Source organism: Artibeus jamaicensis, unplaced genomic scaffold (assembly GCF_021234435.1).
Source record: "Artibeus jamaicensis isolate MK-2021 breed Jamaican fruit bat unplaced genomic scaffold, CSHL_Jam_final contig_585, whole genome shotgun sequence".
Taxonomy (NCBI): domain Eukaryota; kingdom Metazoa; phylum Chordata; class Mammalia; order Chiroptera; family Phyllostomidae; genus Artibeus; species Artibeus jamaicensis.
The window spans coordinates 4,205,473-4,223,977 of NW_026521894.1; the positions used below are offsets into that span (position 1 = coordinate 4,205,473).

The 18,505-nt window shown below is 37.4% G+C and overlaps 1 protein-coding gene across 2 annotated transcripts in view; it reads left to right on the top strand.

The window, feature by feature from the left end:
• ALG9 (ALG9 alpha-1,2-mannosyltransferase) overlaps nucleotides 1-18,505 on the top strand; it is a 159,350-nt gene that overhangs the window by 1,350 nt on the left and 139,495 nt on the right. For both annotated transcript variants that reach the window (XM_037136170.2, XM_037136169.2), the window contains exons 3-4: nucleotides 1,139-1,273; nucleotides 13,410-13,480. In XM_037136170.2, the coding sequence (XP_036992065.2) occupies nucleotides 1,139-1,273; nucleotides 13,410-13,480 (206 nt within the window). The remainder of the gene's footprint in view (nucleotides 1-1,138; nucleotides 1,274-13,409; nucleotides 13,481-18,505) is intronic.

Consider the following 18,505-nt stretch of genomic DNA (forward strand, 5'->3'; position numbering starts at 1 on the left):
GCAGTAGTAACTATTGAAAGCTATAGGGTTTTTGGTTATTTTACAAAAAGATGTAATTTGTAGCCATAATTAGGTAGCTCAGTTGGTGAGAGCATCATCCTGATATGCCAAGGTTGCAGGTTCATTCCTGCAATCAGCCAATGCATGCAGTAAATAATGGGAACAAGAAATTAATGTTTCTCTCTCTCTCTCCCCCCCCCCTTTCTGTCTCTAAAAAAAAAATCAATAAAGCCCTGGCTTGTGTGGTTGGTTGGAGCATCATCTGGTGTCCAAAGGGTTGCGGGTTCAATTCCCAGTCAGGGCACATACCTAGGTTTTGGTTCTATCCCCCTTCTAGGTGTGTATTCCTGGTCTGGGCATGTGCAGATGGCAACCAATCAATGTTTTTGTCTAACTTTGATGTTTCTCTCTCCCATCAATGTTTCTCTCCCTTCCTCTCTCCCTCTCTCTCTCTAAAAGCAATGAAAAAAATTGTCCTCAGGTGAGGAAAAAAATTAATTAAAAAAATTGTAAAGATGTAATTTATAATTTTTTAAACATTTTTAATCAAAATAATACTTTGAGGTAGTTTTTAAAGTTAACTGTTACTACAGAGCTTTAAGGAAAAAACAGTAGCTCTCTGTTCCACTTATGTTCAAATCCCAGTTCGTTCAACTGTCTTAGTTATTTCTTCTGATGTTTACTAAAATAAACATTGTTACTAATAGTGTGCTTATATTCTATTTCTTGACATGTACATTTTAAATCTGTTGACTTCCTATTATAGAAAATTCAGAAGTGAAATTTTCTAATCTCATTTTTCATAAAAAAATAAATAGCAAGAAGGTGGTTTAAGGAAAACATAAGATTTAGAGCATCACTGTATGGGCTAGAAAGTATTTTAAAAAATAAGTAGAAGGTAAAATTCAAACTTTTAATGTTGGCCAAACAATAGTCTTGTAAAATTTATAATGTCCTAATATTTTCCAATATTGTGTAATTTTGATTCTTATCTATTAGTTGCAAGTCTTGTTGAGAGTTTTAGCTTTTTTGTGTACTGTTGTCTCATTAATATTGTTGCTTAAAAACTTCACCTGCCTCCTTTTAACAAGGATTTTTGGCCAATATAACCCTGAATTCACCTGTTTTGTACTTTCAGACACACTACCTCATCTATGGGAAGGGGTTTCAGACTTGGGAATATTCTCCAGTTTATGCCATTCGTTCCTATGCTTACTTGTTGCTTCATGCCTGGCCAGCTGCATTTCATGCAAGAATTCTACAAACTAATAAGGTAAGGGCAGGCCAACCTGGAAGCAGTCACAACCAATCAAGAGGTGAGTCTCTGGAACAGTTTTGAGAAAAGGACAAAATAGATTGGTAGTTCAGAGGGGATCTTTTTTTGAAGAATTATTTATTTATTCCTTGTTCACCAAATATTAATTAAGCAACTTTTATTTGATAGACAATTAAGTGCTATGATGTAACAATGACCAAATCCCTGCCCCTATAAAGTTTATGACTTAATAGAGAAGATTACATTGAGCAAGTAATTAAAAATGTGGTGAGTTTTATGAAGGAAGTGTACCAGTGTGCAATGGGAGAGCATATTAGGAGAGCCTAATTTAAACAGAGTGCTAAAAGATAGTTAGGAGCTAACTGAGACCTAACCTGTTACTTTTCAGAAATATGACTATGATGTGTCTTGCTGTGGATTTCTTTGAGTTTGTCTTGTTTGGAGTTTTCTTAGCTTCTTTAATCTTTAGGCTTCTGTGTTTTGCCAAATTTGAAGTTTTTAGCTGAATTTTTCGTAGTACTTTTCCTATCCTGCCCTGTTTCTCCTCTCCTGAGACTCCAGTGATATGAATGCTAGGTATTTAGTTTAGTTCCACAAGTCCTTGAGACTCTGTTCTTTATTTTCCCAGCCATTTTTTCTCTGTGTTGTTCAGGTTTAGTAATTTCTTCCAGTTCACTGATTTTTTCCTCTGCCCACTCCATTTCACTGTTGACCCTATCCTTTGAGCTTTTTTTTAAAGTAATTTTTATTGATTATGCTATTACAGTTTTTCCAATTTCCCCCCTTTATCCGCCCTCCACCCTGCCCTCCAACCCTCCAGCATTCCTCACCCTTAGTTCATGTCCATGGGTTGTACATATAAGTTCTTTGAGTTCTCTGTTTCCTATAGTTTTTCTCTTTTCCCATCTATTTTATGCCTACTAAGTATGCTTCTTCCTTGTACCTTTTCCCCCCTATTCCTCCCTTCCCCCTCCCCACTGAACTACTTCTGCATGATGTCCATTTCTCTGACTCTGTTCTTGTTCTGGTTGTTTTCATTGTTTGTCTTTTCTTTTAGGTTCTTCATTTGTTGGTAGTTGTGATTTTATTGTTTATATTTTTTATCTTCTTTTTCTTAGGTACGTCCCTTAAGGTTTCATATCATAAGGGCTTGGTGATGATGAACTCCTTGAACTTGATCTTATCTGGGAAGCACTTTATCTGCCCTTCCATTCTAAATGATAGCTTTGCTGGATAGAGTAACCTTGGATGTAGGTCCTTGCCTTTCATGACTTGGAATACTTCTTTCCAGCTCCTTCTTGCCTGCAAGGTTTCTTTTGAGAAATCAGCTGATAGCCTTATGAGCACTCCTTTGTATGTAACTGTCTCCTTTCCTCCTGCTGCTTTTAAGATTCTCTCTTTATCTTTAATCTTAGGTTAAACTTAATGATGATGTGCCTTGGTGTGTTCCTTTTTGGGTCCAACTTCTTTGGGACTCTCTGGGCTTCCTGGACTTCCTGGAAGTCTATTCCCTTTGCCAGATTGGGGAAGTTTCCCTTCATTTTTTGTCCAAATAAGTTTTCGATTTCATGTTGTAGTTTTTCTCTTTCTGGCACCCGTATAAGTCGGATATTGGGACATTTCATGTTGTCCCAGGGAGTCCTCAGCCTCTCTTCATATTTTTGGATTCTTGTTTCTGCAGTCTTATCCAGTTGGATGTTTATTTCTTCCTTTTGTTCTAAATCATTGCTTTGAATCCTGGTTTCCTTCCTGTCACTGTTGGTTCCCTGTATATTTTGCTTTATTTGGGTATCTTTCATTTGTTTCATTTTTTGACCTAGCTCAATCAGTTCTGTGAGCATTTGGATTACCAGGGCTTTAAATTCTCCATCAGATAGGCTGGCAATATCTTCATGGCTTAGTTCTGAGGTTTTGCTGTGCTCTTTCATTTGGGCCATATTTCTTTGTCTTGGTGCAGCTGATAGGTTGCAAGGGGGTGGGGCCTTAGGTATTCACTTGGGCAGGGCCACCCTCTTTGCTGCCCTGCCAGTGTGGGGGTGGGGGGCAGAGAAAGAACAAAGCAACTTGCCTGCTGTCTGGAGCACACTTTCCAACAAACTCTGGAGTCAGATTGGAAGTATCTCTCACTGTGGCAACCCCAGCCTTAGCCCAGAGTCAGCTCTGAGTCTCAGTTTTCCCCTTAAGTCAGCCCCTGCCCCGCAGCTCCAATGGGCTCAGCAGTCAGCCCTGCCCCGGAGCCTCCTTGCTGTGGTTTTTCTGCGTTTTTTCTGAGTTGGCCCTCGAGGTCTACCTTACCAGTCTGGTTGTTGTTTTTTTTAATTCCTTGATTGTCAGAGTTCCATGCAGTTTGGATTTCTGGCAGTTTTGGTTGTTTATTGATTTTAGATTGGTTGTTATCCTCCTTTTGGTTGTGCAAGGAAGCAAAGGGTTTGTACCTATTCCTCCATCTTTGCTGGAACTCTCTCCTCCTTTGAAGTTTTTTATTTTGGTTATTATATTTTTTTATATTGTAAAATTTCCGTTTTATTTATATCTTCTATTTCTTTACTGAGATTTTCTTTTTTTTCATTTGTTTCAAGCATGTTCTTAGTTGTTCATTGAAGCAGTTATACAATGGCTTCTTTAAAACTTTTTAACTTCTAACAGTTAATTTTAACTTTTCTCTCTCTCTCTCTCTCTAGATTCACTTTTTTTCATTCAGTTTGAGATCTTCCTGGTGGACAAGTACCATATTTCACTGTGTATAATGTACACCCACATTTTGGCCCAAACTTTCAGGAAAAAAATCTTTTATTTTAATTTTTGAATCAATTTTTTATTAAAACTGATTATTGTATTCCAGAGTATTATTCTGTGCACGGATATCATTGCTTTCTAGAGTTACACTTTTATTTATTTTATTTTTTTAAAGATTTTATTTACTTATTTATTTTTTAGAGAGAAGGGAAGGGAAGGAGAGAGGGAAAGAAACATCAGTGTGTGGTTGACTCTCACCTGCCCCCTACTGGGGACATGGTCCACAACACAGGCATGTACCGTAACTGGGAATCGAACTGACAACCCTATGGTTTGCAGCCCACACTCATTCCACTGAGCTATACCAGCTAGGGCTAGAGTTACACTTTTAATGCATAAGCATAAATAAAAGAATTAAAAACATTTATATAGCTAGGGAATTACTACTACCCATATATAATATACACCCTTATTTTTCCCTCTAATATTTGGACAAAAAAGTGTGCATTATACATAGCAAAATGTAATTTTCGGTAGGACTCTGGCTCTTACTCATGGGCCCAGCATGCTTCTTTTGTACTACTCTGCTCCTTTGGATCTTATTATTTAAACCTTCTGTTTTAGCTGCCTTATTTTGATAGACAGTAGAAAGAAGGGGTGGGGCGGTTCCCTACCTTGTTGCTGCAAGTGAGAGTAGAGGTCTAGGTTCCCCACCAGGTCTCCATTGATACCACCCTAGCGGGCAGGGTAGAAACACTGCTTAATGATGCACTGGTTCAACAAAGGATGCAACACATTACTCATGTATTTGTGGTGATGGTGTAAACCTACTGTGCTGCCAATCATATAAAAGTATAGCACATACAATTATGTAGAGTACATATTACTTTATAATGATATAAATGACTGTGTTACTGGTTTATGTGTTTACTATATGATACTTTTTATCGGTATTTTGGAGTGGATTTCTTCTACTTATTTTTTAAATTTTATTTATTTATCTTTTAGAGGGGAAGGGAAAGAGAGAGGGAGAGAAATATCAATGTATGGTTGCCTCTCATGCATCCCTTACTGGGAATTGGCCTGCAACCCAGGCAAGTGCCCTGAGAATCGGACTGAGATCCTTTGGTTTACAGGCCTGCACTCAATCCACTGAGCACACCAGCCAGGGATCCTTCTACTTATTAAAAAAAAGTTTGCCGTAAGCACTGTGCTATCTTATGCTGGCAGCAGCCTCATACATCTGGTCTTTACTCTGTCTCTTGAGTGCATATCATTTCCTCTTGTGCTTGATTTGATCTCATGTTGTTTTCTACAGTACCATACTGTGCAGACTTATAGCCTGGGAGCAGTGAAGTATACTATATAACCTAAGTGTTAGTAGGCTACTATCTAGGTTTGTGTAAATATAGTTTGTGATGTTCACACTGGATGAAATCACCTAATGACAAATCTTTCAGAATGTATCTGCATTTTATTAAGTAGCATGTGACTGTACTGCTAGGTTGTGGGGGCACAGGTGGAAGGACAGGGTCTCCAAAGGATCTTTACTGATACTGTGGTGGAAGAGGGAGCTCATTGCTACTGAAAAGGATAAAAGTCCTGACTTCCTACTAGACCTTGATCACATTGGTGAGAGTGGATCTACGTTTTTTTCTGGGGTGCTTGGCTGAAATAGAGTGGTTATTATCTAAAAGTTTTCTGCCTTGCTAGGTTACCCATTTATTGGTCTTTTGGATAGTTAGAGTAGGCTTTCACTGGTGTTATTTTGTCTGTGCCCATTGGTATTTCTAGTTGCCAGCTTCTTTAGCTCCAAATTTAGAATATAGAAGGCAAAAAGAAAACCCAGAGAACTTACCACTGTGTTGTTAGGTCCAAAGGTTCCTAACCAATCTGCCTTTTTCTCTCCACCTCCCATCATCTTCTTATGCTTGTTTTACATAAAATGTCCAGATTTTTTGGTTTTGCATAGCAAGAGGAATAGGGATAGTATGGTTAATCCATCTTCTGTGAAGCAGAAATTTCTATTTACAGAACTAGAAGATAAGTTGAAGTTGTCTAGTAAAGGAAGAATGGCGGGTGATGGAAAAATGCCCTGAGGTCAGAAGGAAGGCCAACATGGCCTTTTTGTATAAATAGATTTGACTCTTGGAAGAGAATGAACGGTGGAGTGTATTAGATGAGGCAGAGGCCAGATTTATACGACACCTGGTAGGTGTTTCCTTAATAGAGCCTACCAGGAAAAACCTTTCCTTCTACTAAGGAAAGGTTTTAGACAGAGGAGAGACGTGATTGCATTTGCATTTTAGAATGATCAGAAAAGTATCACCTGTAGAAAGTGATAGAACTCTCTCTCTCCCTTCCCTACCTAGTATTTCATTTCTGGGTTTTTTTGTTTGTTTGTTTGGTTTTTCGACCTATCAGAAGAATGATTATACAGAATGAGAGACTTAGTAGAGAAATAACAATAAGGAATGCTTAAGGGTTTTATTTCCACTGGCATATTCACTGTACTGCAAATTTGATATATTCAACACAGACTTCTTCCTCTTATATTCCTGTTCCTTTTACATCCAAGATACAAATAGCAAGCAGAACACGGGTGAAAATTTCCCTTCTTCTTACTTCCAGTCTTTTCCCTGTTAGGTTCTGCCAATGGAAGCCAACAGGGCACCAGTTGGCAAGGGGGAATTATACTTAGTTAAGTCCCAGCCCCAGCAAGATAATGTAGAACAGAGAAGGGTGGATTGTTGATGAGGATATGGCAGTAATTAGCACCCCTAGCGATGGTTACCTTTCCATCTGAAAAGGCTACCTATTTCTACCCGAAACAAGAACACCTTTTTTTTGTCTCCCTATGATCATGTTGTGAATTTCTCTGAACTATACACTTAGGAGTGGGCTCCCATACATAGATCCATGGGTTACTTAATTTCCTGACGGATTGCTCTCCAGAACAGCTATACAACTTTATACTCCCTGCAACAATATTCAAGGTTTCAGTTTCCTCACATCTCCTGAGCACTTGATATTTCTGACTTTCTAATTTTGCCCTTCTCACAAATGTAAGATGGTTCTCACTTTAATTACATCTCTCTGATTACTAAGGTGCAGCATTTCTTCATATATTTATAAGTCATTAGATTTTCTTTTTTGTACATTACCTCTTTACGGTCTTTGCCTATTTTTCTATTAGGTTTTCTGGTTTTCTCTTCTGATTTGTAGAAGTTTTCAGAAGTAACCCCTTGTAGGTTTTAAATTCTAGAAATCCTTTCTCTTAGGCTGTCATCTCTATTAATTTTGTCTGTAGTTTCTTTGTTGAATAGTAATCTTTAGTTTTGATGTAGTCAAAACCAGTTAGCTTTACTTACAGTTGGTGGGTTTTGAGACTTTCTAAAAGAAATCCTTCTTTGCCACAAGTCACAAAGATATTCTTCTGTATTTTGTTCTATTATCTTTATAATTTTATCTTTTATGTAAAAGACTTTAATCCATATTGTATGAAAGGAGAGAAGGTTAAAAAACTTTAATTCATATGAGTTTTAATTTTTATAAATTATGGAAAAGTTCAGATCGATTTTTTGCTAGTGAGGTGGATTTTCTAGCACCAGCTGCTAAATAACCTATCCTTTCCTTCTGATCTGTAATACCATGTCTGTCATCTACCTCATCCCATATGTATGGATCTGTTTCTGGCCTCTATTTTACATCATCAGTCAATTTGTCATTCAGTACCATATTGTTTTTATTATTATGGCTTTGTAATGTGTGTTAGTACCTGGTTGGCGAATTTGTCATTTTCTTCATTTCAAAATTTGTGTTCAAATATTACTTTAGAGTCAATTTGCTTCTCAGTCAGAGTCTGCTGAGTTTTGATTGGATCTGCACTGGATTTACATATTATTTTGAGAATTAATATTATTTTTATTTTCTTAAAGATTTTATTTTATTTATTTTTAGAGAGACGGGAAGAGAGGGAGAAAGAGAGGGCGAGAAACATCAATGTGTGGTTACCTCTCATGCACCCCAAACTGGGGACCTAGCCTGCAAGCCAGGCATGTGCCCTGACCTGAGAATCAAACCAGCAACTCTTTGGTTTGCAGGCTGATGCTCAACCCACTGAGCCACACCAGCCAGGGCCAGAGAATTAATATTTTTATAGTGTTAAGTCATTCCATCCCTAAAATGTGTTCATTTAGTCAGGTTTTTTGTCTTTCAATAAAATTTAAAAATGCATCCATTTCAGTTTTATCCAGTCTTTGATAGGTTAATACCTAGAATTTTTATCTTTTTGTTGCTTTTATGAATGCTAATTTTTTTAGGTGGTCATTGCTAGTATTGAGAAGCACGATTGATTTTTGCTTATTTTTATTTTTATTTTTATTTTTATGTTATTGATTATGCCATTACAGTTGTTCTGTTCCCCCCCTTCATTCCCCTCCACCTTGCACCCCCCCACCGCTACCATTCCCCCCCTTTAGTTTATGACCATGTGTCTCAAGTTCTTTGGATTCTATATTTCCCATACTATTCTTGCCCTCCCCCTATCTATTTTCTACGTACCGTCTATGCTACTTATTTTCTTGATCTTAATTTCAGTCTTGCTGAATTTCCTCACTAGTGTCAGTGGTTTGTCAGGTGACTCCCTCTTCATCCGTATATATAGAGTTTAGTTTCTTCTATTCCATTTATATCTCATTTTTTTTGTCTTTTTGCACTGACCAGACTTCCAGTTACTATGTTGAATATTTATTGTTATGGGAGTGTCATTGTTCTGCTCCCAAATACCATTCTTTTATTAACTTGTGTTAATTTTTACTTTGCAAGTGTGTTTTTGTACTGGTCCCAATTGGTGAAGAGTCCTTAAACATAAACACTTTGTACTAAATTATCTGTATTCCTAGTAACATTAGAATAGTGCTCAGTGTATAGTATGTTTTCAGTACATATTTATTGAATCAATGAATGAATCTGGGCATTTACTTGTCACTTTTTTAAACTCTTTGGAATTTTTTGTTTTAGTGATGAAAGTGGAAAGTATATTATATGCGGTTATATTAATCATAGTATATGTTTTTTCTCTCTTAAATCTTGGCATTTTTTATTTTAAATTACAATTGACGTACACTATTATATTAGTTTCAGGTGTACACTCCAGTGACTAGACATTGCATAACTTGCTAAGTGATCATTCTGATAAATCTCACACCCGTCTGACACTATACATAGTTATTAGAATATTATTGACTGTATTCTTTATGCTGTACTTTACATCTCCATGACTGTTCTATAATAATCATGACTGTTCTTAATCCTTTCACCTTTTTTACCCATTCTGAATCTCCCTCCCCATGGCAACCATCAAAATGCTCTCTGTATCTATTAGTTTCTTTCTTTTCTGCTTATTTGTTTGTTTTTTAGATTATATTGTTGATAGATATGTATTTATTGTCTTTCTATTCATATTTTTAATCTTTTTTCCTCCTAACATAAAACCCTTTAACATTTTATATAATACTGGTTTGGTGGTGATGAAGTCTTTTAGCATATTCTTGTCTGGGAAGCTCTTTACATATTCTTTGATTTTAAATAATAGCTTTGCTGAGTAGAGTAATTTTGGTTGTAGGCCCGTGCTTTTCATCACTTTGAATATTGCCACTCTTTGCTTGCAAAGTTTCTATTGAGAAATCAGCTGACAGTCTTAAAGGAACTCCCTTGTAGGTGACTAACTGCTTTTCTCTTGTTGCATTTAAGATCCTGTCTATGTCTTTAGCCTTTGGCATTTTAATGATGACGTATGTGTCTTGGTGTAGGCCTATTTGGGTTCATCTTGTTTGGGACCTTCTGCGCTTCCTGGACTTGTGTGTCTTTTTTCTTCATTGGGTTAATGAAGTTTTCTGTCATTATTTTTAAAATACGCTTTCAATTTCTTGCTCTCTCTCTTCAGTAGAAAGATAACCCCATGTACTGGATATATCCAGTACCCCCATGATACAAATGTTCATATGCTTCAGATTGTTCCAGAGGCTCCTTATACTGTCCTCTTTTTTGGATTCCTTTTCTTTTTGTTGTTCTGATTGGGTGTTTTTGCTTCCTTGTATTCTAAATTGCTGATTTGATTCTCAGTTTCATCTACTCTACTGTTGATTCTCTGTAAATTATTCTTCATTTCAGTCTGTGTATCATTCATTTCTGACTGGTCATTTTATATGCTGTTGAGGTCCTTCCTCACTAAGTTCATTGAGCATCCTTATAACCAGTGTTTTGGATTCTGCATCTAGTAGATTGTCTCCATTTTGTTTAGTTATTCTTCTGGAGTTTTTTTTCTGTTCTTTTATTTGGAACATGTTTCTTTGTCTCCTTATTTTGGCAGCCCCCGGCCGCCCCCTCACCCCCCTGGCATTCGTTTCTATGTATTAGGTAGAGCTGCTGTATCTCCGAGGCTTGGTAGAGTGACCTAATGTAGTAGGTGTCCTGTAGGGTTCAGTGTCACAGCTTCCCTGATCACCCAGGGTGGGCACCACAGGTGCACCCCTCCTTGTGGGCTGTGTACACCCTCTTCTTGTATTTGAGCTTTGATTGCTGTTGGCAGGTCAGTAGGAAGGATTTACCTCCAGGCTGAACAGGTAGCTGCAAGACTGGTTGTGACACCATGGATCTCCTACCACTTTGTGGAGGGTCAGCTGTGCTTGCCACAAAGCAGGACTTACTTCAGCAGGGCTTTGCTGGCCACTGAGTCTGCAACTTGAGTATGTCACTTTTATGGAAGTGGTTGGGTTGTGGTGCTTCAGCACAGTCTGAAGCTGTCCATTGGGTGTACTGGCTCTGGGACCTCCTGAGAGGTGCAGGCCAAGGTCAGCCATTGCTTGTGTTCTGCCCAGGACCACCTGACATGAGGTACAGAATGATCTGCAGATGGCTGCCACTTGTGCATGGCTTGGAGGTGCCCGGGTGAGGCTAAACTGTGAACCAAGGCTGGCTGCTGTTAGTGCCTGGTTTGGGGCCACTTAGCAAGAGGTACAGTCCTCACCGAAGACAGATGACACTTATTTCAGAGATTTTAGGAAAATCTGAAGCATGAGCCCAAATAGGCTCTTCAAATGGAAAAGCTACTAGAAATAGCTTAGGTGGGCCCAAAAGTTGGATGGGGCAGGACTTCATGTAATGACCAGGGTAAAGCAAACAGTATTACCCAGTTGATAGAGTCTCAGATATGTTGCCTACCTGTCAGTTCTGAAAAGGAACAGTGGCTTCTGCCAGCACTTCTATCTGATTAAAAGCTAACCCCCAGCTCTCACCTTGATGCCAGACAATTCATTTCTTCCCTGTATATCTCTGATGTCTTTCAAGCTGCTTTCCCCACACTGGAGCTCAGAGGCAGTGAGTCCGAGTTAGTCCATGCAGGAGCCCTTTAAGAGAAACTGCCAGGGACTCCAAAAGCCCCCCATCTCCCTTAGCCTCAATCCCTGCTATTTTTGTAGCCAGAAGTTATGGGGACTTTTCTACCTGATACTGTAACCTTGGGCTGAGGAGCCTGGTGTGGGGCTGAGACCCCTCACTCTTTATGGGGGCCTGCACTTGTCTAGATATCCCTCCCAGTTATTCGCCACCACATACAGCTTTGGGAACAGCCCATTCCATATCTCCTCCCCTCCTACCAGCCTTGATGTGGCTTCTTTAATTTCCTATCGTAGGACTTCTGTGCAGCTCGATTTCAAGTGGTTCTGATCATGATTGTTGTGTAGTTCAGTTGTATTTTTGATGTGGTTATGGGAGAAGATGAGTAAGTACCATGTTTACCTACATTGCCATCTTGACTGAACATCATAGTATATGTTTTGAGGTATTCAATGCTCTTAAACATACCAGTGTGCTATTGTATAAGAGCTGTTTGATACAACCACTGTTATTTTGTTATTTTATTTTTTGAATTGATGTGCTTAGTTATAAAATTAATAAAACCACATTACAAAGTTTGGAAGATAGGAAGAAAACTATGTAACTAAATCTCATTAGTCTGAGACAGCCACTTCCACCATTTTATTATATTTCTTTCCACTCTTTTCATATACTTCTTTTTTTAAATATTTATTTATTTATCTTTAGAGGGGAAGGAGAGAGGGAGAGAAACATCAATGTATGGTTGCCTTAGTGCATCCCCTGCTGGGACCTGGCCTGCAGGAAACTGGCTTGCAACCCAGGCATGTGCCCTGACTGGGAATCGAACTGCGATCCTCTGGTTCGCAGACCTGCGCTGAGCTACACCAGCCAAGGCTCTTTTTGTATACTTCTGATTTCCATAGCTGTAACTATGATGTGTAATAATATTGTACTATGCATTTTAACTTAGTATTTTATAATAATCAGTAACTAATGTATTATTGTGTGATGGTAGGGCAAAGATGTGATGGCCATATAATGAGAAGGCATCTTGTACTGAAAGATGAAGCAGGCAATTCCATAGAATATAACATAACTTATTATTGGGTTACTTACTTATGGGAAGAGTGGGCTGGAATGGACAGATGGCCCAACCATTTTGCACAAATTATTCTCCACTACCAGACCCCCATTATAGTACTTTTTTAATAGTATAACTTGGGTACTAATGATTGAAAAACTAAATGGACAAAGAATGCAGTATGGCCCTCCAGGGCCATACCTCCTGGTGGTCTTATGATAGATGATTACTTATAATCAATACTATTACATTTGATATATATATATTGGTTTTCATGCCATTATGCTATTTCTATGAAAAATGTTTATGGCTACATTTTAAAGAACACAAATAATCATCAGTTAGAAAACTTGCATATGCTTACTAAACATAGTGAAGTTTGTCAAAGATCACAGCATCTTTGAAGAAGATGAAAGAAAGAAGAAGAAGAAAGAAAACTTAAAAATGAAATCTTGGACACAGAAATGGAGTTGTTTTTTTTCACATCTACATGTATACAATTGTCTAAGAAGTGCTTGTTGCATGGATAATTTTATATAATGGTTTTTCCACTTTTCTTGTACCATAAATTTTACCATCTATATAATAGTCCATGAAATAGATGCAGCATAATTTATTTAACCATTTCCCTATAATTGGACTCATTTTGTAGTTTTAAAAATGTTTTTCTAAATTAATAGTCCTGCAATTAACACCTTCAGGAATAGAACCCTGCCCCCATTTTTACTTATACAGGTACGTATGTGTGCTGGGATCATAGAAGTAGATATATTGAATTTAGAGATATGAAAATTTTCCTGGTTCTTGTTATATATTGCTTTCCATAAGCATTATATCAATTTATAGTGTTATTAATGACAAATGAGAGACTTCATCTTTAAGAGTTTTGTTGACTTGTGTCTATAACTTTTCTTTTGTTCTTTTTTTTTTTTTCAGATTCTGGTCTTTTACTTTTTACGATGTCTTCTGGCTTTTGTGAGCTGTGTCTGTGAACTTTATTTTTACAAGTGAGTATTAAAGCTTTGCTTCTAAAAGTCCTATGGGGAAACCAAATATGGCATAGATTATTTTTCTGATAGTATTTAAAAATACATAATACTCTCCTTCTGGCTCCTAATATTATACTGAAATATGATTTCTTGTTTGAAAAAAACTGTTGGAGGGTAATGCTTCTAATTATCACTTTTTTCCTGAAGTTCATAAATATGGTATCTTCGTATTATTAATTTTAATTCTGGTAAGACATGTGTCACTAATCTTCTATTTGGTAGGATTTACTAGAGCCTTATTTTGGGTTCTAAATATAGAATCATGAGCTGTGTCATTTACCTCTTCCCCTCAAGCTTAACTGGTAGGAATTTATTCCCAGTGAGGGACTAATTCCCTCTTATTTTCACCTAATAAAAGAATTTTACCAAGTAGTATTGGTTGAATATTAGTGGAAGTACTAAACATTTCAGTGTTCCCACTAATAAAAATAGCTACCTTTTTTACATGAAACCTAACAAATATATTATGTTGATAATTCTAAAAGGTATTTGGACTTAATAACCATTATTAAAAATCTTCCCACTGCAAAGCAGTTAAAAATGTCAGATTGTGGCTCAGTCGGCTGAGCACCAGCTTGGGAATTGAAAAGACACCAGTATAATTCCCAGAGAGGGCACATGCCTGGGTTTCTGGCCAAGTCCCCAGTTGGGGCACATGTGAGAGGCAACCAATTGATGTTTTTCTCACACATCTTTCTCTCCCTCCCTCCCCCTCTCTCTAAAAATAAATAAAGATACAATCTAAAAAAATATGTCAGATAAAATAAAATCTTTGGCCTTTGACTTGGGGTGGAATACAGGAGAAAAAAGAAAGCCAGTTCTGCCTTTGAGGATTATAAACATAAGTTGGTCTTCATATTGGTTCAGCACTGAACTCAAGTCACCCACATGATTCTCTAGCTCCCAAGTTGAGGACTTGTTTTAAGTTTTTCTGGGCTTAAAACAAGTCCTGAGGCCACTTGCAAAAAATAAATGTAAAATTTCTTTTATTGTGTTTATTTTCTTATTTTAAGTATATTTTATTGATCATACTATTATAGTTGTCCCAATTGTTCCTTTTGCCCCCTCTACCCAGCACCCCCACTCCCTCAGGCAATTCCAACACCATTGTTCATGTTAATGAGTCATGCATACAAATTCATTGGCTACTCCATTTCCTATGCCATACTTTACATCCCCACTGATACTATGTAACTACTTATTTGTACTTCTTAATCCCTTCACCTCTTCACCCATTCTTCACACCCCCATCCCAACTGGCAATCATCAAAATGCTCTCTGTATTCATGATTCTGTCTTTGTTCTTCTTGTTTGCTTAGTTTGTTTTTTAGATTTAGTTGTTGATAGATATGTATTTTTTTTGCCATTTGACTGTCCATAGTCTTGATCTTCTTTTTCTTAAATAAGTCCCTTTAACATTTCATATAATAATGGTTTGGTGATGAAGAACTCCTTTAGTTTTTATTTGTCTGGGAAGCTCTTTATCTGCCCTTCAATTCTAAATGTTAAATTTGCTGGGTAGGGCAATCTTGGCCATAGGTCCCTGCTTTTCGTGACTTTGAATATTTCTTGCCAATGCCTTCTGGCCTGCAAAGTGTTTTTTGAGAAATCAGCTGACAGTCTTATGAGAACTCCCCTGTAGGTAACTAACTGCTTTTCTTTTGCTGCACTTAAGATTCATTACCTTTAACCTTTGACATTTTAATTATGACGTGTCTTGGAGTGGGTCTCTGCATTAATCTTGTTTGGGAGAGTCTGTGCTTCCTGGACTTGCATGTCTATTTCCTTCACCAAATTAGGGAGTTTTCTTTCATTATTTTTTCAAATATATTTCTAATTTCTTGCTCTTTCCCTTCTCCTTCTGGCACCCCTATGATGTGAATGTTGGGCTTTTTGAAATTGTCCCAGAAGCTGCTTACACTATCCTCATTGCAAAAAATTTTTTCTTGCTGTTGTTCTGATTGGTTGTATTTTGCTTCCTTATGTTCCAAAAAATTGATTTGATGCTTAGCTTCCTTCACTTTACTGTTGTTTGTAAATCGTTCTTCATTTCAATTAGCATATTCTTCATTTCTGCTTGGATCTTTTTTTCTTTCTTTTTTGGTGACTGCCTCAATTTCATTGCTAAGAATTGGTCTATACAGAGTCTTTGTTTCTTTCTATTTGTGCCTTCGGGAGCTATATGTTTTTGAAAATTCATTTTAGATTGTCAAATTTGTTGGTATATATTTGTTTATAGAAGTCTTTAAATGATTTTTTTAATATTAAATTTTATTTAGTTACTTTTCAAGTACATTTTTTTTTTTAATCTATTTCTCCCATCCCACCCCACCCCCCCGCCCGGTCTCCCCCCTCCCTCCCATTCCCCCCCGCTCAGTCCTCATCTCTGTGTCTTTCCTACTTGTTCCTCAAAATCCCCCCCCCTTTTTCCCCTTAAGTTCCCTTCCCTCTCCCCTCTGGTCGCTGCCCACTTGTTCTCTATTTCAGTGTCTTAGTTTTTATTCTGTTTGCTTGTTTGTTTTATTCTTTAGCTTCCTGTCAAAGGTGAGATCATATGGTATTTGTCCTTCAATGCCTGGCCTATTTCACTCAGCATAATGCTTTCCAGTTCCATCCATGTTGTTGCAAAAGGTAGTAGCTCCTTCTTTCTCTCTGCTGCATAGAATTCCATGGTGTATATGTACCACAATTTTTGGATCCATTCATTTACTGATGGGCACCTAGGTTGCTTCCAACTCTTGGCTATTGTAAATTGTGCTGCTATGAACATTGTGGTGCATAGGTTCTTTGAAATTGATGTTTTAGGATTCTTGGGGTATAATCCTAGCAGTGGAATTGCTGGGTCAAAAGGCAGGTCAATTTTTATTTTTCTGAGAAAATTCCATACTGTTTTCCATAATGGTTGTACCAGTCTGCAATCCCACCAACAGTGAACTAAGGTCCCCTTTTCCCCACACCCTCTCCAACATTTGTTGTTTGTTGCTTTCTTTATTATACCTATCCTAACTGGTGTAAAGTGGTATCTCATTGTGGTTTTAATTTGCATCTCTCTGATAGCTAACGATATTGAGCATCTCTTCATGTGTCTCTGGATATTCTGTATGTCCTCTTTAGAGAAGTGTCTGTTCAAGTCCTTTTCCCATTTTTTTAATTGGGTTCGATGTCTTCCTAGAGTGGAGTTGTGTAAGTTCTTTGTATATTTTGGAGATTAAACCTTTGTCTGAGGTATCATTGGCAAATATGTTTTCCCATACAGTTGGTTGTCTTTTTAATTTAATACTGTTTTCTTTAGCCATGCAGAAGCTTTTTATTTTGATGAGATCCCATTTGTTTATTCTTTCCTTTATATTCCTTGCTCTAGGGCACATATCCGTAAAAATGTTGCCGCGTGGAATATCTGAGATTTTCTTGCCAATGTTCTCCTCTAGGACTTTAATGGTGTCATGGCTTATATTTAAGTCTTTTATCCACCTTGAATTTATTTTGGTGTATGGTGTAAGTTGGTGCTCAAGTTTCATTTTTTTGCATGTAGCTGTCCAGTTCTCCCAACACCATTTGCTGAAGAGGCTATCTTTACTCCATTTTATGTTACTGCCCCCTTTGTCGAATATTAATTGACTGTAGAGGGTTGGGTTGATTTCTGGGCTCTCTGTTCTGTTCCATTGGTCTATGTGCCTGTTTTTATGCCAGTACCAGGCTGTTTTGATTACAGTGGCTTTGTAATACAGTTTGATATCAGGTATTGTGATCCCTCCTACTTTGTTCTTCTTTCTCAAAAGAGCAGCTGCTATTCGGGCTCGTTTATGATTCCATATAAATTTTTGAAGTGTTTGTTCTATGTCTGTGAAATATGCCATTGGTACTTTAATAGGTATTGCATTGAATCTGTATATTGCTTTGGGTAGTATGGACATTTTGATGATGTTAATTCTTCCAATCTATGAACACGGTATATGTTTCCATTTGTTTGTGTCTTCCCTGATTTCTTTCTTCAGTGCTGTGTAGTTTTCTGCATACAGGTCTTTTACCTCTTTGGTTAGGTTTATTCCCAGATATTTTATTTTTCTTTTTGCTATATCGAATGGGATTTTTTCCTTGATTTCTGCTTCTGCTGATTCATTGTTTGTATACAAAAATGCCTTTGATTTCTGGATATTGACTTTGTATCCTGCTGTTTTGCCAAATTCATTAATTAGTTTGAGCAGTTTTTGGGTAGAGTCTATAGGATTTTCCTTGTACACTATCATGTCATCTGCAAACAGTGACAATTTTGTTTCCTCCTTTCCTATTTGGATGCCTTTTATTTCCTTTTCCTGCCTGATCGCTGTGGCCAAAACTTCTAATACTATATTGAATAGTAGTGGTGAAAGTGGACATCCTTGTCTTGTTCCTGATCTTAGTGGAAAAGCTTTTAGTTTTTGTCCATTGAGTATGATATTGGCTGTAGGTCTCTCATAAATGGCCTTTATTATATTGAGGAATGTTCCCTCTATTCCCATTTTGCTGAGTGTTTTTATCATAAATGGGTGTTGTACCTTATCGAAAGCTTTTTCTGCGTCTATTGATATGATCATGTGGTTTTTGTCTTTGCTTTTGTTTATGTGATGAATTACATTTACTGTTTTGTGAATGTTGAACCATCCTTGCATCCCTGGGATGAATCCCACTTGGTCATGGTATATAATCTTTTGGATATATTGTTGGATGCGATTTGCCAATATTTTCTTGAGGATTTTAGCATCTATGTTCATCAGCGATATTGGCCTGAAGTTTTCTTTCTTTGTTGTATCTCTATCTGGTTTTGGAATTAGGATGATGCTGGCTTCATAAAAGGAGTTTGAGAGTTTTCCATCCTTTTGGATTTTTTGGAATAGTCTGTGAAGAATGGGGGTTAGCTCTTCCTTAAATGCTTTGTAGAATTCTCCTGTGAATCCATCTGGTCCAGGGCTTTTGTGTGATGGGAGTTTTTTGATTACTGCTTCA